A 24,492-nucleotide genomic window follows, 5' to 3' on the forward strand; every position below is an offset into this window, starting at 1 on the left:
GTCTTACTCCTTTTTAAACGTCTACATTGTCCACGTCCTCAAGAATGGATCTAATTAAAACGATGCACTCGTCATCATCGACGAAGCATTGCCAACGTTTCTGGGAGAAGGCTGGAGATGTAGGACCACATGACTTATTGGGGATGGGATGGGATGGGATTTCACTTCTCCTATTCTCCTATTGGTCCGAGGGCTGACTGTTGACACGCAGACAAAGGAACCTCCTGCCATATAAATAGGACTGATTGGTCTGTATTATTCTAGCATCACGGCAGCAGGTTTCCAAGCTTGGAGTTACTCTAGTCACCACAACTGTATGCCTGCTTGAAGTAGTTAAACAGGGCACTGCAGCACAAGGAGTCTGCATGTCTGCTTAGACATGCTCAGCTTTGTGGATAACCGGATTCTGTTGCTGCTTGCAGTAACTTCATTTCTAGCATCATGCCAATGTAAGTTTGATATGTTTTTGTCTTTTACCGAGGATTTTTGTCCTGTTTTAAGAGTTCAGGAGGACCTTACAGCGCTTATGCTTGGCTTTTAAATGGAACTTACTTGGAAATAACCAGAGGACCACTAAAAGTTATTTTGAGGGCTTCCCTCTGGCTGTATAAAACCGAACGGATCCTGGTCATTTCGGTGGATTCTTCATTCTTTTTCCGTGGATACAATTGACTAGTCAGAGAAACGCACTGATGAGAACGTTATCACAGGCTTGAAAGAATCGTTTAAAGTTGTTAATGTAGTGTCTTTGAATAGATTTTAGAACACTGGAACTGCGAACATTTAGACTACAATTGGAATGTATATTTAAACTCCTAGGATGAAAAGTTTGGGGCGTTGTACGTACTGTTCAGAGTCCAGGGAATGAACTTTTATTATAGGGAATTGAAACGTCGCCCCCTGGTGGTCAATTTAACAGCATCCCCTTTGGCATCAACCCTCCAAGATATATTTTCTATAGAAATACATATAGATCTTTACAAAGGTATAGATTTTCGATCCCAAAATTATTTTGACATATTCTTGAGTAACTTAGTGCAAGCTATGACCTATAGGCCTTGTGAAAGAGCCGGCCTTGTGTAGAGAGGTTTAGAGTTATTTCATTTAAATATAGTTAATATTAGTATTATAAGAATTAAGAGCATTATTTTAAAGTAAAACAAATGACATTTTCGTTGTATATACAAGTAATATAAGTTAAAACATTTTTTTCCGTGATGATATTCTTTTAAGTGTCCAAATGCGTTATCTAGTGGCCACGTAAGGCAATTACAACGCAGTATTTTAGAGGAGGTGCGATGCCAATCCATCAGCAGAGCAGGACCAAATGTAGAGGAACTGGTTGTTATGCCGCATCATAATGAGGACACCACTGAGGCCTAAACAGGAAACGTCTAGGTCATAACAAGCAACATAAGATGATAGTTCTTCAGAACCACCAAAATGTAGTAATTTAGTCTCCTCAAAATCAAGTTGCTATACATCAGGGCTGCCCAACCCTCTTCCTGGAGATCTACTGCCCTGTAGGTTTTCAGTCCAATCATCTTCCTGGAGATCTACTGTCCTGTATGTTTTCAGTCCAACCCTCTTCCTGGAGATCTACTGTCCTGTGGGTTTTCAGTCCAAACCTAATTTAGCATCTCTGATTCAGCTAGTTAAGGTCTTGTTGAGCACCTAATTAGTAGAATGTGTTAAATTAGGGTTGGACTGAAAACCCACAGGACGGTAGATCTCCAGGAAGATGGTTGGGCAGCCCTGCTATACAGAGTAGATAATAGGCAATGATGCAATACAAAAGCATATGATAGGATATCATTTACTTAGGTATACTATAGTGAATGCTGATCACTTAATTTATAGCAGTACATTCATATACAGTACCTAATTACACAAGGTTTACTTCTGGTCTTCTCTCCATCACAAATTGATTTCCTTAGGGGATGTGGATACACAGGCCTTTGGAGCCTGTAAACACTTCTCACTGGCTGGCTGGTTGGCAAGTGTCTAAATGACACTGACATTTCCAGTCAGTGAGAAGTTGTCAACAATACATTAAATATAATTCAGTCCTATTTGAATATTTTAATTTTCCCTAAAGATGGATGCTGTTGAATTTTAGTAACTACTTCAGGCCTATATATGACCCAATGTTGTTGACAAAACTCGATTGAATATTGTAGAAGCTTGGCCGCATTTATGTGGACAGCTTTGTTACCTTTCACCTTTTATATGGTTGTAGTTGTTTTTGTCAGATTGCCGTTTAGAAGCTTATCATTCTAATCTTTGTGTATATTCTGGAAACAAATAACAGTTATTTTGCTATCTACAAAGGAAAATAAGGCATTTTGCATTAGACAAAGGCGTCAAAAGGAGAGAGAATTTAGATTGCTCCAGAAACAATTTTACTATGTTTGTTATCATGTTCTAACTATGTCCTTTCCTCCTCCTCCTCCTCGTTGAAACTTCACAGCGGTTAGTACATGTGCATGATATTATCTATCAAAACAGCTTTTAGAAGAGATTTTACCTTTTTGCATCTTCTCTGTTGGTTCCAAATTCCAGCTAATATTCGGTGAAAGTGGCCTCTGTCGACAATATGAGCGATCTCAACTATAGCGGAGTATTTCACTTTGATTCTAGGCTGCCTCTGAAGAGGGTTATTTTTTCTTCATTTGCTGCCAATGAATAGGTGAGGCTCCTATTGGTCAGGGGTGGTGTCAGTGACTGTTAAAACTGCTGGTGCTGGTGCTGGTTTACCCATGGGGCCGCTGGGCACAACGGGCCCTTTAATAGGATCAGGAAGAGGTTTGAAAGCTAAAAATGGCAGATACATTCCAGGCCCATATTCAGTAAGTCTCTGAGAAGTGCTGATCTAGAATCAGTTTAGCACTTTAGATAATAATTAATACAATTACGTGGAAGGTGAGACCTGATCCTAGATAAGCACTCCTACTATGAGAAGCTTTTTTTAACACGGGCCCTGGATTTGGTCTGTATTATATCAGATTTGTTTTTACAGTATAAAGGAACTATTGCTTGTTTAAAATGGTCTGTTATAGTTGAGATTGCTACAAATTGCTCACCTGGATATTGTTTCGCAGCTCTATATTGGCATTCTGAGGCTTTAAAGGGGCAGTGTTTCTATGTGAATTGATTATGATTGATTGATTGGCCTATACACCTGCATAGCCTACTGCCATGCAACATCAATCTGGATTTGGCATTAGATCACTGATCACTGCACCTTTAAACATCTCTCTGCAATAGTGCTTAATATGATATTATATCTTTATGTGCTGTTATCTGTTTGATATAGTTATCTGCACAAACATGTGACTTATAATATACACTTATGCATGCAATACTGTGTTATGACACTGGCAACTAATATGCTTTGTTGGAAAAAAAGAGATGAGAAAAATGAGGTACGGTTGATATAGCTTCCACTTTGAATGACACAAGAAATGTAGGAAAGACTGAATAAATAAATCTTACATTTATTTATCATCTTTTCTATTTAGGGGGGACTCAAGGTGAGAACATGTTCTTATGTGTCATTTACTAGTATAGAAAAGTGTGGCATATCTGAACTTTGAGGCTCAGGATTACTCAAAGGTCAAGTGAGAGGACAAGCATGTGTTGACATGCTTGTCCTCAAACTGTAAGGTCAAGTTTGTTTATGTACACATTATGACACATAGCCTGCTATCTTCTAACGCTTGAAATCAATTAAAGGAAAAATCCACTCCAAAAGTATATAAATATATATATATTTTTCATTAATCCACTGTTGATACAGTCCCAAAATGTCTTACATGTCAGCAGTCAAGTTTTCAAGATATTGGGCTTTCAAAAAGCAAAGTGTCACTGGCCACATCATCATATTGATCAACATTGGATTAATGAAAAAAATGCCAAAAGATAGTTTGAGTGGATTTTTCCTTTAACATTGATGCAATCTATTTGAGATTAGGGTCTGACCAGCTTTGCTAGAAGTACTGATATGCTTTTAAAATGTTTATTTGAATGGTTTGTCTGATTAAGATATTTTCCCACCACAGGGCCCAACGGGAGCGAAAGGACCTCGAGGTGACAGGGTAAGGAAAGAACCCAGCTGTCCCCTTTGGTGTTTAGATGTTGTATGTTAGATGTCTGCAAGTTACTATGCTTGTTTAAATGTACATTTCTGAGAGGGCCACATGACATACTTTGACCCCGTTGTGGCCACACCCCGTGATCACATGGCACAGAGGCCTACATCCTCGATGTTGACAACGATATTATTGGCTGTATTTTTACCCAGATATATTATAAACATATAAGCAATAACATATGATTTTAAAATGGCTATAAATCAATTATACATCATTTTGTAAATTGTAGTCATTTTGTAATAATTTTGCTTATCTAATAATGGAGAATGTTTTCCCATTTTTCTATAGTGTACAATACAGCACTTCCAGCATGTTGCAGGACTGGGCAACATCACAACAGAAAACAAAAATAGAAAGTCATCATAAAAAACAGCAGAGGATGAAGGACATTTCCAGTATGAATATGTATAGAATAGAAAGTATTTTAGCTGAAACATTTCTTTAAATAATAAGTTGTTTCTATCTCTCTCTCAGGGTCCCCAAGGCCGTAATGGAAGAGATGGTAAAGATGGACTCCCCGGCGTTGCCGGGCCCCCTGGTCCCCCTGGACTTGGAGGAGTAAGTTCAGCGATATCATTATGTCCCTCATTTTCTCACTCTAAAAACAAGCATGTTTTAGTCACACATGAAATGTCTGACAGTTCTGTAGCAAATGAAATGTCTGACAGTTCTGTAACAAATGAAATGTCTGACAGTTCTGTAACAAATGTTTTCACTGGCTGGAAATTTTTTCCCCCGAAAATGGAGGACATTTGTAACTCTAAACGTGACCAACAGAACTCCTCTGTTTTGGTTTGTTACCGGGGCATGGCACTTGGTTCCTCTTTCAAATCAGCCGTGGTAAAAGTGTTCAGAGTGTCCGTTGAATACTTACCTAGTACTCTCTAGGGATGAGTTCAATTGGGTGGTCTTGACCCCATGACCTCATATACCCTTATGTCTTTATACCCTGTTGACCTATGAACCTTTGACTCCATGATGACCCCCTGACACTGTAAATCATAAAAATGGTTTACACACACAGTGATTGGAGGTTCCAATGACCTTTTATTCTGAGAATTTCGTTTTAGACTAAAATGTAGTTTTAGACAAATTTTCAATACTGGGAAAGTTTGTCAATATTGTTCAGTATGGTTCATCATGGTTGACTCTAAGAACTACTACTCTGATCTCTCAGGACCCTCTGGGATTAACCAATGGAATTATGACTACTATACCATTATTTTTTTTGTCAAACATGGCTTTTATTAATTGTTCATTTCTGTGCTAATAATGTGTGTCCCTGTTTTGTTTTGCCAGAACTTTGCTGCTCAGTTTGATGGAGGAAAAGGCATCGACCCCGGACCTGGACCCATGGTGAGGACCCGAACACAAGAGAGAGACCCTGAATTAACCCCAAATTAAACCCTCACCCCTAACCAGTTGGCACACCCTGTAGGCCCTACCTACTTGGCACTAGCACTGGCACTGTCCCTGCTTAGCCATTATTCCCTTATCACTAGTCCTTGCCTAGCCCCTGACCCCTAGGCATTTGTATGGATCTGATAAGATGGATGTAAGCAAGCAATGTTGTGAAAATTCCACCTGGCCTATTGGAGGACAAGGTAGAGTTGTAACCGTGAAGCTGATAGCCTTTCATAATCTTATCAGTGCCTATGAAGTAGGCTTTCTTCTGGGATTCAGCCAGAAACTGCACTGCAGATCATGAGCTGTTACAAAACTGATCATAACCTTTTCATCATCCAGCATATGACACCAAACCCTGGACATAATAGGTGCACTGCAGTTATTTCTTCATCTATTTCTTCATCTGTTGCTGTTACCAATTCGGTAACCATGAATAATGTATTACCATTTTATTCTCTTTAAATGTTATCCCTCTTCTTCCCAAATCATTTCAGATTTAAATTTGGATAAGATGTCACACATTTCACACAGCCTTTCTCTGCTATTTTAAGCTAAAGTTTTTGTTTGACATTTTTCCAATTTCATTCCCCCTGCAGTGATTCATATCCGAATTGGACGTCCATTTTGCTTGAACAGTATTAAGATCATGTACAGTAACTTTACTTTGATCTGATTTCAATGTGCTTTGTCTTTCTCTCCTCAGGGTTTGATGGGATCTAGAGGGCCCAACGGACCTCCCGGATCCCCTGTAAGTAGTTCTCAAATGACACAAGGTGGTTTATTTTTCTCATATAAACTCAACATAAAGGCCAGGAGGTTTTCCTGACTCAGTGACCTGGCCAGGAAAAACTCACAGGCCCTAGTACAGCCACTAACTGGGACCCCTACTATAGCCACTAACTAGGTCCCCTACTATAGCCACTAACTAGGTCCCTTACTATAGCCACTAACTAGGTCCCTTACTATAGCCACTAACTAGGACCCTACTATAGCCCCTAACTAGGACCCCTAACTAGGACCCCTACTATAGCCACTAATTAGGACCCATACTATAGCCACTAATTAGGACCCCTACTATAGCCACTAATTAGGACCCCTACTATAGCCACTAATTAGGACCCCTACTATAGCCACTAATTAGGACCCCTACTATAGCCACTAATTAGGACCCCTACTATAGCCACTAACTAGGACCCCTACTATAGCCACTAACTAGGACCCCTACTATAGCCACTAACTAGGACCCCTACTATAGCCACTAACTAGGACCCTTACTATAGCCACTAACTAGGACCCTTACTATAGCCACTAACTAGGACCCTTACTATAGCCCCTAACTAGGACGCTTACTATAGCCCCTAACTAGGACCCTTACTATAGCCCCTAACTAGGAACATTACTATAGCCCCTAACTAGGACCCTTACTATAGCCCCTAACTAGGACCCTTACTATAGCCCCTAACTAGGACCCCTAACTAGGACCCTACTATAGCCACTAATTAGTACCCTACTATAGACCCAAGCTAGGACCCCTACTATAGCCCCTAACTAGGACCCCTAACTAGGACCCTACTATAGCTCCTTACTAGGACCCCTACTATAGCCCCTAACTAGGACCCTACTATAGCCCCTAACTATAGCCCCTAACTAGGACCCTACTATAGCCCCTAACTAGGGATCAGATCACATGTTCAGGATGGAATAAGTCATGGTTCTACCCATCACACTTAACTGATCACATAGTAATAAAACAATGTCTCATTTGGATAAATCGACTCACTGTTGTGTCATTTTCCCATCAACAGGGACCCCAAGGATTCACAGGACACGCTGGAGAGCCTGGAGAGCCCGGACAGACTGTAAGAACTCTCTCATGGAAACTGTAACCCACTGTAACATTCTCTCTAACAGGTTGATCAGAGCTCAGCATGTAACTCTATACATATCCCCTTACTCTCTCTCCTCTACCCCTTATCCCACATCTTCAACACTGTCATGTAGTATAGTTATAGTCCAACACATCCCCACCCAGTGATACCCCATAGTCAATTTGGACTAAACAGATATTAATTTCTCATACCTGTGCATTAACCATTTAAACTCTACAGACACAGATGAAGCCATCAACACTACACTACTACACAGAAAGGCAACCTAGAGCACTGAACACAGAATTTGACTATGACCTTAACCCTGACCTCTGACATCTCTCTCATCCAAGGGCTCCATTGGTGCTCGTGGACCTTCTGGATCCGCTGGCAAGCCCGGTGAGGATGTAAGTAAAACGTAAAAATTCTTGGTGTTATTTTGGTCTAACTGTTGGTTTAATAACTATCTACCTGTGGCACTACTTGCCTACTGGGGCAATTAGTGAATGTGGAAAATGCTACAGACACATGCTATCATGTTAGTGGACCTACAGTATACACATCTAATGCAGCTTGTCTGTTCAATTCTAGGGTAACAACGGCAGACCTGGAAAGCCTGGTGACAGAGGTGGCCCTGGAACTCAGGTAAGGGCAATGTCCAGAGCTGACAAACTTTAACAAAATATACATTGACACTAAATATACATGAATCCATAGTGTTATCACTTAAAACCTCTTCTTTCCCTCTGTAGGGTGCTCGTGGGTTCCCCGGAACTCCTGGACTTCCTGGAATGAAGGGACACAGAGTGAGTATTTACATAAACACCTGCCTGGCCCTGCCTCTCCTAAAGACCTCCCAACAACCCTGTTATATAGTATCCCCGGTTACAGATAGAGATTACTTGTATAGAGCTGACATGATTCTCCATTCCACATGTCTGTTCTACGTAATACATTTGTATCTGGATGTTCTGTAATGTTGCACCCCACTGAATGTGACCCGGTCACACACTTCCCTTGTAGTACTCATCACAAATGACACCCTGTTCCCCCCCACTGTGGCTCTGGTGAGATGCAGATATAGTCTATAGAAAAGACTAGTAATGATGGGAAATTAGGAGTTTTGTCCCATGAGAAGCTGAGCGAAAATGCATCCTACATCAAACAGAATACAATTAGCAGAGATCTCTAGATTAAACTCAAATTAATATTCCCTCGCCAGATAATCAATATGAGAATCAATATGATCTGAACGATAAGTGGGTGGGGGAGATTATTTGTTTCCTGTTCTTAATTGATTTTAGACTATAATAATTGTGTATTGTCTCAGGATGCTAACCTTTTCTCTTTGTGCTCCAGGGTTACAATGGTCTGGATGGACGCAAGGGAGAGTCTGGTTCAGGAGGTGCTAAGGTAATGTTGCAGCCACAGTACATCCTCCTCAATCACAATCTAATTCCTTTATCCCTGTCAAATCCCACAGATGGCACAGGAGGTGTAACAGACATTTAGCTTTCATCTTTGTAGGCCACAGATTAGGCCTATTCCTGGACTAAAAAAACACTTTCAATGGAGAGATCCATTGTGCAAGCTTTTGACTTGACGTATAGGATTAACCTGGGTCCGGAAACCTACCCTGTAACACCTAAAAGTAAAGTGAATTTCACATACAGTAGCACATTTTAGTGCACGCTTAGTCACAATCCCACTACATTGATAGCAGTTACTCAAATATCAGTGTTTGTTTTACCACTTGTTCACCATAGTACCTACACAAATCTCTGAGAATTACATTTCTATTACAACCATGTTTACCAATCTAGATATATCCAGTGTTCACACCGTTTGTAACCTATGACCTCCTGTCATCTGAATACGTGTTCTCCTGCTTCTCCCATAGGGTGAGACAGGTGCCCATGGAGCTAACGGAAACCCCGGACCAGCTGTAAGTTCACACATTGTCACCCTTCTCTTTTTCATCATATTGTTCCCAAGAGGAAAATGTCAAAATTAGCATGTTGTCAGGTGCTAGCCCGAGCCATATGTATCACTAATAGAACATGTCACCTGCATAGCCGAGCCTGAAAGTACCTCACATTGATTCTTTACTATTTGTCACGTGCAAAATCCATTGTGTTCACATAGCTGATTGCAAAGGAAACAATGGAGATGAGTACTTGCTGTATCCTCTTCAATGTCTACTGATCACCAATCACTATGTATTATCCTCGTTGGGAAATCAAATGTACAACCAGTAATATATTATATACTATACTCACTATATACACACTCTTAAAAATAAATACACACTTGTACTCAACCATACTCTCTCTCTGCCTCTCTTCCCCACCTCAGGGTTCTCGTGGTCTGAATGGTGAGAGAGGCCGTGCCGGCCCTGCTGGCCCCGCTGGTGCCCGTGGTGCTGATGGAAGCACCGGACCCGCCGGCCCTGCTGTGAGTGCTACTTCTCCTTTGACTCCATAACCTCTGACCCCATAACCTTATGGATAACCTAGGAGTGACCCCTCTGTAGAAGTTACTGTATCTGCCTAGTTAAATAAAAAAGATTACAAAAATCTTTAGGCCCAGATCTGATCTAGGATCAGCTTATCCCTCTCGTAATCCTAACCTAAATCATTACAAGTGGAAATGCTAAAACTGAAGTTAGATCGTCCGCTTCTAGGGGTAGCTTCATCTTACAACACTTTCTGTAACCCTCTATTTCACTGTCATCTCTCTATTTCCTGTTTCCCAGGGTCCTCTTGGAGCAGCTGGCCCCCCTGGTTTCCCTGGAGCCCCTGGCCCCAAGGTGAGGGATGTCATCATGGTCATCTCCAAAGCATTTCTTCATGATCACAATCCTTAGTATATCATGGACATTATTAGTGTGGACACCAGAGAAGATTCCCAGTTCTGGGAACCGTAGAACCACATCTAAAGAGCTTTCTCAACACCCATCATGATTCTCTAATTGGTTATCACTATCCGATAATCTGATTGGTCCCTTTAGTTTAGACAGTAAATCAATCATGTTGACCAAACTAATGATTCCATACATGGTATTCCTATGAGGATTTCTATACCATAAAACATCTATATAACATCATAAAACATTTTATTACCCATTTGAATGGATTGTGTGACTCAGTCAAAATGTTAATGTAACAGGGAGAGATCGGAGGTGCTGGAGCCAATGGCCCATCCGGACCTCAGGGAGGCAGAGGAGAGCCCGGTACTAATGGAGCCGTTGGCCCCGTCGGTCCCGTTGTAAGTATACACTACCAACAAACTACAACATTATCACAGTGTGAAATATGTCATATTGAAGGCTCTCTTGATGTTCTTGTTACCTGGTCCTGAAATACATACTGTAACTCCAATGGTTATATATATTTTCCATCATGTTAGTTGGTTTCTTGGCATCTCTACACACTTGTCTGTAACACTCTCTTTCCTTTTCCTCTCCTTGTAGGGTAACCCTGGTAACAACGGTATCAACGGCGCCAAGGGAGCTGCTGTAAGTATTCTGGCCATAGTTGCATTGTGGTTAGACTAGATTGACAGTCCAAAAGGTCATTTAGGGTGAGACAAAGGTCAAGATGTAGAATCTTGTTCACTTGAGCCTTGGACTCATATAGGCATGATATGAGTTATGATTGAAGCACAGCAGTTGACTTATCAGCAAATAGCACACTCAAATAGCACACTCAAATAGCACACTCAAATAGCATCAACAATGAATCACTTTAGCTTTAGAATTCATGAAGGACAGAAATGAATTCAGTTGTTCCCACATTACATGGAAGTGATATTAGCCATAAGTAACTGTTCTAGTGACACTGGGTGATTAGGTAATGTGATTAGATCATGTGGTTATATAATGTGATTGGGTATGATTATGGTAATGTGATTAGGTGATGTTGTGATACTGTGATTAGATAATGTGATTAGGTGGTGTTATGGTACTGTGATTAGGTAATGTTATGATCATGTTTATGCAGTAGGTACTTCAGCTGTCTTCTTACTCACCACTCTTCCATCCTGTGTGTTCTAGGGTCTCCCCGGTGTTGCTGGAGCCCCTGGTTTCCCCGGCCCAAGAGGAGGTCCCGGCCCCCAGGGCCCTCAGGGATCCACTGGAGCTAGAGGCCTTGGTGTGAGTACCGCTGGACCTAAAAAGACAACACTTTACTAACACAATCTGTATGAATATTGAGGTATTGATCATGTATCTCTTTGACTGCAGGGTGACCCTGGACCCTCTGGACAAAAAGGAGATTCTGGTGCTAAGGGAGAGCCTGTGAGTATCCATACTACTGCTGTTATGCAGTATAGGTATGCTCTAGCATTATGTCAGTACATGGTGTGTGTTTGTGGCAGTCTCTAATGTCTCTGCTTTCTCCTTCAGGGTCACTCTGGTGTCCAGGGTGCCGCTGGTCCCGCTGGTGAGGAGGGCAAGAGAGGCTCAACTGGCGAGGCTGGTGCCACCGGGCCCGCTGGTCTGCGTGGAGCTAGAGTGAGTATATCATACCAGACCCGGTGTGGGGGTACAGTCTTGGTGTATTGCTATACGGTGCAGGTGAGTGGTTATGGTTGACTCATGTCTGTTTGTGTCTCATAGGGAGGTGCTGGAACTCGTGGTCTGCCTGGTCTGGAGGGAAGAGGTGGTCCCATTGTAAGTCTCCCAAAATATTGTGTTTAATAAATATGATTAACATTGCTGAAAGTTGTTCAAATGCAGGAAGAAAATAGTGAATTTTACCTTGTAATATAGTGACTGTTCTGTACTCATGGGTTCCTCTTCCTCCTCCCCTCTCTGCCAGGGTATGCCCGGAGCTCGTGGAGCCACCGGCCCTGGTGGTATCCGTGGAGCCCCTGGTGATGCCGGTCGTGCTGGCGAGTCTGGTCTGACTGGAGCCAGAGTAAGTGTCACACACACCTGTCAATCATGTTTCAATAAGATGTGTAATGGATTCTCTGTCTAATCTCTGAACCAAATATAGCATGTGATCTCTATCTGTGATGCTAAATGACTAACAAGTAATGTCTGCTAATAGGGCCTGCCCGGAAACTCTGGACAGGGTGGACCCCCAGGCAAGGAAGGCCCATCTGTAAGTAATTAAACACGTCTCCAGTATTCATCCTTTCAAATACTGTATATCCTAAAATATTAGAATACAATGAAATTGCTGGTCATGATAATGGATTGGTTCTAAGCACATACGTGGTATTGGTGGTATGGTTACAGTAACCCACCCCATCCACCGACGATGTTAAAACCCACCTAGTGGTAGTGTGCCATGTCTGATCCCCGTTGGTTGGTGTCCTATTCTAGGGTGCTGCTGGTCTGGACGGACGCACTGGTCCCCCCGGCCCAACTGGACCCAGAGGCCAGCCCGGTAACATCGGATTCCCCGGCCCCAAGGGACCTGGAGTAAGTAGAACCAGGAAGTAGAACCAGGAAGTTGATCTACTAGTGTGAGATTGGACTGTGAGAGAGACAACTGGGTTGTTGATGCACTTCGATATGGGCAAAATAGGATCAAATTAATAAACAGGAAGTGATATGGATCGCAGAATAGGATCAAAAGAATAAACAGGAAGTGAAATTGAAGGACAGAATATGGACAGAATATGCTCGTATATTCTGTCAACCAACATGAAACGATGATCATCTGACGTTTCCATGGTCTCTTCATTCTCGCCCTCCAGGGTGAGGCTGGCAAGGGTGGTGATAAGGGACCAACTGGTGCAACTGGTCTGAGAGTAAGTACCCCCGCATCAGACAACATTCATTACATTATCAACTCTCTACTGTTAAAGGCATTCATTTACTACTATGGTAGCCATCTCTCAAATTAGCGGTTGGTAAATCTAAGTATCCTAAATATTACTTACTCTACATCTATAGTCATTTATTACAAAAGTTGTGTTTCCTCAATGAACTTTGACTGAACTACCATGTATCATAGATCATTCACCTGCTGCCAGTGTCAGTGTTTCACCTAGCTCTCCCTGTCTCTGCTTAGGGCGGCCCAGGTGCTGATGGTAACAATGGAGCCCCCGGCCCAGCTGGAGTCGTTGTAAGTAGTCTACACTATTTCCTCTAAATACACAGTAAGAACGAGAATCTAATCTTACAGTGAATTGCATTTGATTTTATTGAACTTGATTCTCTCCTCTTCTACAGGGTAACGCTGGTGAGAAGGGAGAGCAGGGACCCTCTGGTGCACCAGGTTTCCAGGGTCTGCCCGGCCCCGCTGGACCTGCTGGAGAGGCTGGCAAAGCTGGCAACCAAGTGAGCAACTAAACCTAGAACCTGTGATCTGTAACACAAACTCACTGTACATCCACAAACACATAAACACTTCCACAAACCTACATCCACAAAGCCATAACAAAGTTCAAACAAATCCATTTACCCTGTAATACAAACTTAACAGCAAATTTTAGTTTATAGAAATGTTACTTCCTTTTTCCTTTGTTTCAGTATATTCTCTTTATTCGACTAGTATTCTCACTATGTAATATCTTGCACTAACAAAGCATTCATCTCAACAGGGTATGCACGGAGACCAGGGACTCCCTGGACCCGCTGGCGTCAAGGTATGTCCACTCATGAATACCGCTCACAGACCATTAACTATGATCTTCTGACAGCTGGTCTACCATACACCTGTTGCCATGCACGTGATCCTGTTCACTCATTTACATCTTTATATACATCTCACACCCACACACCTGTAGTGTATACATACTGTGATGTGCCCATGACAGATGCTGACAGCCACCCTCTCTCTCTGTCTGTTCCTAGGGAGAGCGTGGAAACTCTGGTCCTGCTGGCTCTGCTGGATCTCAGGGTGCCATCGGTGCTCGTGGACCTGCTGGAACTCCAGGCCCCGATGGTGGCAAGGTGATCCCAGCTCCATGAAGGGCTTAGAACCATATTACTGTTGTAAATAGGGCAAGGTGATCCCAGCTCCATGAAGGGCTTAGAACCATATTACTGTTGTAAATAGGGCAAGGTGATCCCAGCTCCATGAAGGGCTTAGAACCATATTACTGTTGTAAATAGGGCAAGGTGATCCCAGCTCTATGAAGGGCTTAGAACCATATTACTGTTGTAAATAGGGCAAGGTGATCCCAGCTCCATGAAGGGCTTAGAACCATATTACTGTTGTAAACAATGCCCAGAGTTTTTCCTGGTCATGTTGTGTGGTCTGTAATATCTTCTGGCCCTACAATAGATCTGGTAGTACCAATGTATGGTTTTGATGAAGACGCAACCCGATTCTGTATGAGAAATACACCACTGTTCTTTTAAGCACTGCAGTCAGATGAAGCTCCTAACCACTCATGGTCTTGCTCCATGAGATGGATAGCTGATAGGTGGAACCATTCTTCACCAATGTCTGTGTTTCAGGGAGAGCCTGGTTCTGTCGGCATTGCTGGCGGCCCTGGACACCAAGGACCCGGTGGCATGCCCGGTGAGCGCGGTGCCGGTGGTACTCCTGGACCCAAGGGTGAGAAGGTAAGTTCCCCCAGAATATGCCGCAAGTAAACATATTTAAAAAAGTAACATTTCACAAGACAAAAGTTGAATAAGAGCTATAATTGATGTAAATGATCATTTCTGATTTGAAATGCAGCGCTTCATAGTTATTTTACAATACAAACATTGGGAGAATTTGACATTCTTCGCCTTAATGCAGCATCTTCTCTGATAGACCTTGACTAAAAACAATAATATATAATGGTTATTTTAAACGAGTGACTAACATGTGTTTTCCCATCTTTCGAATCTAGGGTGAGGGTGGACACAGAGGACTTGAGGGTAACATGGGAAGAGATGGAGCCCGTGTAAGTTCCTCATCTCATTAGGTCAATTTCACAGTGAAAACAACATCCAATACATTGTTATTCTGTCTCTATTGTGTTTTAGTCTGACTTTGTGCCTTGTGTCTCTTTCTAGGGTGCCGCCGGACCAAGTGGACCCCCTGGACCTTCCGGTGCTAATGGTGAAAAGGTAAACAGCCTGAATATCGTCTCCCTTAGTCCTCAACACATGAAAGGATAGCAAAGGATGAATGAAACACATTGGTTCAAATGATGAGAAATATTGTGGGGCTCACTTAGGGAAGATTTGTCAACGATTATGAACATCCAAGATGGAGTACCGTTCCCTCACCTACAGAGCACGAATAGCAAGGCTTCTTCAAGACTCTTTGGCTCTTCACAATTGATCAAGCTATGGAATGGACTATTGCTGAGTATGGTCATTCTGAATATTTGGACAACAACAAAGGCCTCTAGTCCAGACCAGAGAGAAGAACTAGTTGCGCCCCATCTGCCACGGTCCGTGCAACCCGGGATCCTTGGAGTGTCCCTACCCCATTGAAGTGGAAATTATATACAGCTGAAATTTGAAATGGTTAGGTTAGAGTTTAGGGTATGGATGACCCAAGGATTCCAGATAGCACTGACCCACCTGCCACAGCTTCTGAATCTTGAACCTCAACGTTGCCATTTGCTGGACAGTTTTCAGTAGCACACTGCCAAGGTCCAAACAGCTGATGTCATCTTCAAATGATGGAAACCTGTGTCACGGTCACGAGGGTGCACCATAGCGCCAATATATTGTTTTACGATTTGCATCAGAAAACAAAACAACATTTCTGATTGGACAAGTACCTCCCTGTTTCAAAAACGTTTTCCTCTGTGCTGTGCCTACTGGACATGCCCCTGGAAGACACAACACTGCCTGGACACCTGCTTTATTATACACCATCACACTTCAAATTCATCTGCCAGGATATGGCAACTCATTGTTTTGGAAACAAATGGTAGTTAATACGCTTCAGCTTGAATACTGGACATCCTGTGGAAGTTGAAAGGCTAGGGTTCATTGATCAGTTATGCAGACCATGAAGAAATGTTCTACATCCGAGCTTCCAAGCTGATTCTTTTCAGATTTTTGGGTTGATTCAGCCTTTACATTCTCCATCTTTAATCTCTTTCAGGGTGAGTCTGGCTCCTTCGGCCCTGCCGGACCTGCTGGTCTTCGTGGACCCAGTGTAAGTACCTACAACTACTTATATAACACATTATCACACTTCAAAGGAATTAAGGACTAACATGATCTACTATTCAGAATGCCTTCCCAAAAACACCAGTCAACCCTATCATGTTCCTGCTCTGTTTTAGGGAGAGCGTGGAGAGGGTGGACCTGCCGGACCTCCTGGCTTTGCCGGACCCCCTGTAAGTACTGCTTCAGTTGATACCCTGACATCACACATAAACATGTCCCATGTATGCATCAGAATATAGTGATTTTCTTTAACATGGAGACGTATACCCTCAAACATGTGTTCAATTTTATGTACGCGCACCAACACACACACACTACCTTGTGTTGCTGCGGCCCTTGTTCTGTTCTGACCCGTGTCTTTGTGTTCCATGCAGGGTTCTGATGGTCAGTCTGGACCTAGAGGAGAGAAAGGACCCGCTGGTGGAAAGGGAGATGTCGGCCCCGCCGGCCCTGCTGGACCTGCTGGCCAATCTGGACCTTCTGTAAGTCTCACTCAGAAATGTCTTCAACGGGAATCAACTATATCCATTCACACAGACATCATGTACTGTAAATCCAACCTGGGAATTATATAATTTACTGACTTTTCTTGTCTAGGGTGCTAGTGGACCCGCTGGCCCCCCTGGTGGTCGTGGTGATGCTGGACCTTCTGTAAGTACTGTCACTGATATCACACACACGACACCACAGGTGGCTACTGAGGGGAGGACGGCTCATAATAATGTCTGGAATGGAGTCAATGGAATGAACCACATGGAAACCATTTGTTTATTGTGTTTCATACCATTCCAATGACTTCGTTCCTGCCATTACTATGAGCTCATCCTCTCCAATTAAGGTGCCACTAGCCGCCTGTGAACGACACCCCATCTCTCTTTGACCCAGTGAACTTGGCTGCTTTCTACCTTTGACCTCTGTTCTTTCTCTTCAGGGTCTGACTGGTTTCCCTGGTGCTGCCGGTAGAGTTGGAGGCCCCGGTCCCGCTGTAAGTACACACACACATACACACACACACACCTCTCACTTTTTCCCCCTCAATAACCACTTATCCCGTCCTCTTCCCTACACACAGGGTATTTCTGGGCCCCCTGGCTCCGCCGGTCCCGCTGGTAAGGATGGTCCTCGTGGTCTCCGTGGTGATTCTGGTCCCGGGGGACCTCAGGGAGAGCATGGACAAATTGGACCCTCTGGTATCGCTGGAGACAAGGGACCCACTGGAGAGAGCGGTCCTCCCGTAAGTCTTCATAGATCCCATTGAGGCTTCTTCTCAAGAATGGATGAGATTGATGTCATGCCTTTCACTAGCCTGGTCCCAGATCTGTTTGTGCTGTTTTGCAATAGGACCATAGGAGTTGGCAAAACAGCACAGAACAGATCTGGGACCAGGCTAGCTTTTCATTTGGTCTCAAGGCATTTTACATTGTTTGGGCTGCGTAACAAAACACCCCCATTCACCACTAATGGTGATAGGGGGAAGTGATAGTGTTTCTTTCTCTGCTTTTCTCCACTCTCACCTCCTGATCTCCTGTCCCTGTTCAGGGTGCTCCTGGTACCGCTGGACCCCAAGGTGTGCTCGGACCCTCTGGCTTCGTTGGTCTGCCTGGTTCCCGTGGTGACAAGGGTCTTCCTGGTGGTCCTGGTGCTGTGGTGAGAACATCACACCTTCTGTTATTTCAAAACATTATTCAAACTGCCTTAGCAGACACATCCAACTGCAGAACATAAAAAAGCTCTGGAAAATGTGCTATTTGGCATATAATATTGGAATGATCCAAAATGGGCTAAATCACACTTCTTGAAAATGACAGGCTATTCCAGACTAGTGCAGCCCATACAACCATATCAGTCTGCGTTGCAATCCATTGATGAGTTATGGATACAGTACATTGACTGTTACTATGGTATGTGTTTGTACTGTGTTGATCCTGTGATACTGTGTGCCATTCAGGGTGAGCCTGGTAGACTTGGACCCGCTGGTGCCTCTGGACCCCGTGGTCCCGCCGGTAACATTGGCATGCCCGGTATGACTGGTACTCAGGGAGAGGCTGGACGTGAGGTAAGGATTGATTCATTCATTCATTCATTCATTCATTTGTTAAACAAGTACTTAGAGCTTGTAAGTAAACATATGGCTCAAAATCGAAATTACAGTTCACGTGCAGTTCCCATGGCAGCGCAATTAACATGCTATTTTGTCACCCCACAGGGTAGCACTGGCAACGATGGACCTCCCGGCCGTCCCGGAACTGCTGGCTTCAAGGTACACTCCTCTCTCATGTGTGGTATAGGGTGAAGTTGCCCTTAAACACTGTTGGGTCAGTTTTGGTTAAGGTTAGGATTGGGAGAGGGGAAGCTGATTCCATTTTACATCACAGGAACATGAAACATTCATATGAACGGACCTTCATATCAGTTGAAACAATGTCTTGAACTTTCAACTTTGAACCTTGAACTTTGCCCCCTTGCAGGGTGACCGTGGTGAGCCTGGTTCTCCTGGAGCCCTTGGAAGCTCTGGTCAACCCGGACCTAACGGACCCTCCGGCGCCGTCGGCAGACCTGGAAACCGTGGAGAGTCTGTAAGTTCATATTCACATAAAACAGACATAACTTCTCCACTACACAAAGGAACTGTTATCGTGGTTCCATCTCTTAATCTTCTTCTCTTCCTCTCTAGGGCCCAACTGGAAATGGTGGTCCCGTCGGTGCTGCTGGTGCCCGTGGTGCCCCCGTGAGTACCTTATCCAACCTTATCTTGACTCGGACAGCTGAGTTAAGACTTGTCTAATCATTTTAACTATCATAATACATCGCCGTAGCCTAATTGTGCCTATACTGTAGGTCGATATGAAATAACGCATGTCTGTTATGGTTCTGTCTCCTTGTGTTGTAGGGCCCCGCTGGTCCCCGTGGAGAGAAGGGTGGGGCTGGAGAGAAAGGAGACAGAGGCATGAAGGGTCTGCGTGGACATGGTGGTCTCCAGGGAATGCCCGGACCAAACGTAAGTCATGATGACTGCTCTGACCCTCCTGTCTATCCATCCATCCAACATAATCTAATCTCATATCCTGAAATAGCCCATATCCCCAAGTTTGTATCACCTCCATTTCATTTTAAAAATCACGTAAAAATCTGAATAATTTACTGTATGACAATGTTCTTATGCTGTAGCTACCCCAGAGGTCTACTATCTTACCATATCCCGCCCCTGCAGTATTCTGTAGCTACCCCTAAGGTCTCTAATCTAACCATATCTCTCCCCTCCAGGGACCATCTGGTGAGACTGGCTCTGCTGGTATCACTGGACCTGCTGGACCCAGAGTAAGTAACCTGTGCTATCCACATCAAACTCCCTCCATTGTATCTTCCTCCAACTAGACAGATAAAAGGCATGTATTGACAATTGTCCTTGTCATCTCCCTCTGCTTGTTTCTAGGGCCCTGCTGGACCCCATGGTCCCCCTGGTAAGGATGGTAGAGCTGGAGGTCATGGTGCTATCGGACCTGTTGGACACCGTGGTTCCCCTGGACATCTCGGACCTGCTGTGAGTATATCTAGTACTCGCACCTGCCTCAGTCAGTCAGCCAGTCAGATAAAAGCCACAGTATATGGCTGACAAAGAGGGATGATCTAATAAGCTGTGTGAAGGCAGATACTAGCTGTTAACATCCAAACACATAATGTATCTAGGCTAACATGTAATTAGCTTAAAAATAACTTCACAAATACAAGTTACACTTGTAGTGACCTTTGACCAAGGTTGAGGTTGTTAACTCTCTTCTCTCGCCCACAGGGTCCCCCCGGCTCTCCTGGTCTTCCCGGACCCGCAGGTCCCGCTGGTGGTGGATACGACCAGTCTGGTGGATACGATGAGTACAGAGCCGACCAGCCCTCTCTCAGGGCCAAGGACTACGAGGTGGATGCCACCATCAAGTCCCTAAACTCCCAGATCGAGAACCTGCTCACCCCCGAGGGTTCCAAGAAGAACCCCGCCCGTACCTGCAGAGACATCAAACTCAGCCACCCTGAATGGAGCAGTGGTGAGTTGGTACCACAGACACAGCTCTGTCTATCTCTTTATTGATTGGTTGACTCACTGAGGTGCCTTAGAACCATCATACTCTTTTAACCAATAAAATATCTACATCCTTTGAGTCTCAACAACTTTCCACCTCTTTATCTATCACTCTACATTTCACTACCAATACTGTCCTTGAGCGATCAAACTCATAAAATATACAGTATCATGTCGAACCTGAAACTTAAACAACACCTAAACAAAGTAAAACCCCAGTGAAGTATTAATAATAGTGTTATTAGTATTATCAGTGCTAATCAATGTGTCTCGTTCTTGTCCTCCCCTGCAGGTTTCTACTGGATCGACCCCAACCAGGGCTGCATCGCTGACGCCATCAAGGCCCACTGCGACTTCTCCACCGGACACACCTGCATCCACCCTCACCCAGAGAGCATCGCCCGCAAGAACTGGTACAGGAGCTCTGAGAACAAGAAGCACGTCTGGTTCGGAGAGACCATTAACGGTGGTACTGAGGTGAGCAGACTGAACCTGTACTGATTCTAATGACAAGAGCGGACAGTTTGAACATCAGGAAGACACTTTGATTTGCAAACCAGTCTGATTTGAGGCATGTTTTACTAGTATAGTATTGAACCATATGTTTGGCTTACATTAATATCCACTACCCTTAACATGATTGTATTGGTTCCAATTTAAGGAGATCATCAGACATCTATCTATATCCTTCTTCATCAAGTTTTTTTTTTCTAAATGCTTGAGTCTATCTTGACACTGATCCTGTCTTAATTCCTCCTATGTTTCAGTTTGCGTACAATGACGAGACCCTGAGCCCCCAGAGCATGGCCACTCAGCTGGCCTTCATGCGTCTCCTGGCCAACCAGGCCACCCAGAACATCACGTACCACTGCAAGAACAGCGTGGCGTACATGGACGGCGAGAACGGCAACCTGAAGAAGGCCGTGCTCCTGCAGGGCTCCAACGACGTGGAGCTGAGTGCCGAGGGCAACAGTCGCTTCACTTTCAACGTTCTGGAGGACGGCTGCACTGTAAGTCCCCTTTCTATTTGGATAATAGCTTTGTTCGTTCTCTCTCTGTGCTCACTCACACAAATAGATGCAGTGCATGGTGGAAGGGTTAACTCAGGCTCAGGGTAGTTTTCTGTAACTTATTGGTTAGTGAAAGAATTTGGGAATCTGACTATTTAAAGTATCATGGGCTACTGTAGGGTATTATTGTAAGTGAAGCATTTGTATGTTTTCACGATTTGATATACTGAGAGGGTGCACTATTCTGATACATGGTTTATCCTTTTGTCCTACCTCTGCAGAGACACACTGGCCAGTGGAGCAAGACAGTCATTGAATACAGAACAAATAAACCATCTCGCCTGCCCATCCTCGACATTGCACCTTTGGACATTGGTGGAGCTGATCAAGAGTTTGGTTTGGACATTGGCCCAGTCTGTTTCAAATAAATGGACTTATGATAAATTAAAAAAAGAGAGAAAGAAAAAAAGAATCTCTGCCCTTCTTTCTGTGTTGTTTTTATACTGAATGCTGATTTTCCACTGCGCATCCACTTGCTTAAACTGGGCTCTATCGGAGAGGACCAATGGACTGAACGGAGCGTTGTGCAATGCAAATGAATACAGCAGCCCAAAGAGACGCGGGAAAACACCATGTTGTGGAACATGTCATCATTTTGTAAAAAATAAAAGAAGTGTAATAAAAACGCTGAACGTATGCATCACTTTGTGGTCTTTGTATATCTTCCAATGAGGAGGTTTAAAACCACAAAAATATTACAAAAAAAGGTTGAAGCTACCTCATGCCTGTTTTTTTTTGAAAAAAATATTGAGAACCTGTCTGATCCACAACCTAGAAGTTACGAGTTCTACGGCTTCAAGCTCCGTCCTGTATCAAAGGTGCTGAATTACTTGAAGCAGAGACCCATGGTGCTAAACATCCAGCTGTGTAGGAGCAGGAAACCACTCTCATTCTTACTGTGTTTCTTTGTATTGACTGAGTCTTGCACAGGTCCCCCCCTGATTAACCCCATTTTAAGCAGGTGGAATTTCCTAAGTCTGGTCTGATGTTTGTCTGGTTTTGACCGTTTAAAAAAAAAAAAAACTTTTTGTTCATTTTTGTCTCGAAGTTTTGATTTGTTTTTGTTCAGCCATTTTTCTCCTTCAATTCCCCCTTCAATGCAGTGTTCATGCTGACAGCACATTATTTCATCCATTTTGAATGGATTTTAGGCGGCCTCTCTCTCTCTCAAAAGAAAAAAACCACAAAGTTTATTGTACCTATTTTGTATATGTGAGATGTTTAAATCGATTGTGAAAAGTTCTGAAATAAAGCATGTCCAATGTTCCCAAACACCATTCAATGACTAAAGTGCTTTCATGTTTTAGAATGATAATATCATTAAATGATGTTGGCGTTGAATGATTGATTTGTTTTGTGTTTTTGGTTAGAGTACTTAACTTTTCATTTCACATGTCATTTTCAACCAAGAGGAGAATACAAAGACCCTGCCAGCATTCAAGTAACTTATTTAATAATCATAACTATGTTTTATAAGTCATTGTCAACCAAAGACCTATACTTTTTACAATAGTCTAGGAATCAAATAGGCCTAAAAGTACATGAATACAGATGCCTGTTTACAATTGTTTGTTAAATTATTATTATTTTGTGCTTGTAAACACATTTTTCAATGCATCCACTGCCTCTGACAATAGTCATTTCTAATATTTCATCTTGCATAATCAAAGTAACATTTTGTATTCAAATAGAATTGTGATATTTGGGTCACAAAGGCTTCTAGAAAAAGTATGCAGCAGTGTTGCATGTACACTACACAAGATAATCTACCTGTTTACATTCCTCCCACTGTGGACTTGTAGGTAACCTCATCCCCGCAGGCTCGAATTGCTGGAGTACAGACGGAGAGCGAGCCGGCTGGTGCACGAGTTTAATTTACGCAATGTTGATTTAGCGCCGCTCAGTGGTCAATGAGTTAAGAACAGATCCGGTGGACGTTGCCTAAAATCAGTTCACCATATACCCAAGAAGACGAGGGACAATACAGGGTAAGTCTTTGGTTCTGTTCGAATACTCTAAATGTATACATTTTAAGTAATCTGCACGGATCTGATGAAATTGGATTGATGAAAGCATCGGTGCTCCTTTCATAGTCATTTACAGATCGACAGTGCTTTTCGGCCTAGCCCTGAACACAACCGGTGAAAACTGATATAATAAAATTGAAACCATTGTGCCCGAGGATGTCATTAAATAGGCCTAGGTTAGGTTAGTGGCTGGGTCGGAGGCAGGCCTTCTTGTACTGCTGTTGTGTCCAGCAAATAATGGTTTAGAGCAATGTTATTGTAGTAAACAAAAACTGATACGAAAACAAATCATGAAAAAAAACATTTAGTAAACTGAAATAAAATCATTTTCAATCAGTTAAAAAAAACGGAAACTATACTGAAACTATAATCTTTGACTCCTAAACTAAACTAAACTACAGTAAAAAATAGCTGCATCCAGAAGATGGCGACAGGATGAACACTATAGTCTATCAAAGATTCTTCTTCTATAGTCTATCAAAGATTCTTCTTCTATAGTCTATCAAAGATTCTTCTTCTATAGTCTATCAAAGATTCTTCTTCTATAGTCTATCAAAGATTCTTCTTCTATAGTCTATCAAAGATTCTTCTTCTATAGGCTATCAAAGATTCTTCTTCTATAGTCTATCAAAGATTCTTCTTCTTCTATAGTCTATCAAAGATTCTTCTTCTATAGTCTATCAAAGATTCTTCTTCTATAGTCTATCAAAGATTCTTCTTCTATAGTCTATCAAAGATTCTTCTTCTTCTATAGTCTATCAAAGATTCTTCTTATTCTATAGTCTATCAAAGATTCTTCTTATTCTATA

At 42.9% G+C, this 24,492-nt stretch overlaps 1 protein-coding gene across 2 annotated transcripts; it reads left to right on the forward strand.

Moving 5' to 3' along the window:
- The first annotated feature begins 254 nt into the window (after positions 1-254).
- Positions 255-22,997, forward strand: LOC109907202 (collagen alpha-2(I) chain). 2 transcript variants are annotated; one of them, XM_031795157.1, is made up of 49 exons: positions 255-449; positions 2,471-2,472; positions 4,062-4,097; positions 4,629-4,712; positions 5,454-5,510; positions 6,265-6,309; positions 7,367-7,420; positions 7,783-7,836; positions 8,021-8,074; positions 8,182-8,235; positions 8,789-8,842; positions 9,330-9,374; positions 9,785-9,883; positions 10,185-10,238; positions 10,598-10,696; positions 10,902-10,946; positions 11,484-11,582; positions 11,673-11,726; positions 11,835-11,942; positions 12,048-12,101; positions 12,250-12,348; positions 12,484-12,537; positions 12,762-12,860; positions 13,139-13,192; positions 13,456-13,509; positions 13,617-13,724; positions 13,988-14,032; positions 14,241-14,339; positions 14,850-14,957; positions 15,233-15,286; positions 15,399-15,452; positions 16,447-16,500; positions 16,631-16,684; positions 16,889-16,996; positions 17,112-17,165; positions 17,446-17,499; positions 17,587-17,748; positions 18,054-18,161; positions 18,463-18,570; positions 18,721-18,774; positions 18,983-19,090; positions 19,189-19,242; positions 19,405-19,512; positions 19,779-19,832; positions 19,948-20,055; positions 20,305-20,551; positions 20,879-21,063; positions 21,354-21,596; positions 21,878-22,997. In XM_031795157.1, exons 1-49 carry the CDS (start codon positions 380-382, stop codon positions 22,022-22,024), a joined length of 4,059 nt encoding a protein of 1,352 aa, XP_031651017.1. In that variant the 5' UTR covers positions 255-379; the 3' UTR covers positions 22,025-22,997. The 2 variants fall into 2 exon arrangements, with proteins under 2 accessions (XP_031651017.1, XP_031651016.1); XM_031795156.1 differs by having other exon boundaries at positions 17,446-17,748.
- Positions 22,998-24,492: the final 1,495 nt, after the last annotated feature.

This window comes from Oncorhynchus kisutch, linkage group LG17, assembly GCF_002021735.2.
Source record: "Oncorhynchus kisutch isolate 150728-3 linkage group LG17, Okis_V2, whole genome shotgun sequence".
NCBI classification, from domain to species: Eukaryota; Metazoa; Chordata; class Actinopteri; order Salmoniformes; family Salmonidae; genus Oncorhynchus; species Oncorhynchus kisutch.

Excerpts from the sequence above, each read along its gene's own strand:
- LOC109907202 (XM_031795156.1), top strand. The coding sequence starts at position 380 with ATGCTCAGCTTTGTGGATAACCGGATTCTGTTGCTGCTTGCAGTAACT. Across the intron at positions 7,837-8,020 it reads CTGGCAAGCCCGGTGAGGAT|GGTAACAACGGCAGACCTGG; the intron begins GTAAGTAAAACG and ends GTTCAATTCTAG. Across the intron at positions 11,583-11,672 it reads CTGGAGCTAGAGGCCTTGGT|GGTGACCCTGGACCCTCTGG; the intron begins GTGAGTACCGCT and ends CTTTGACTGCAG.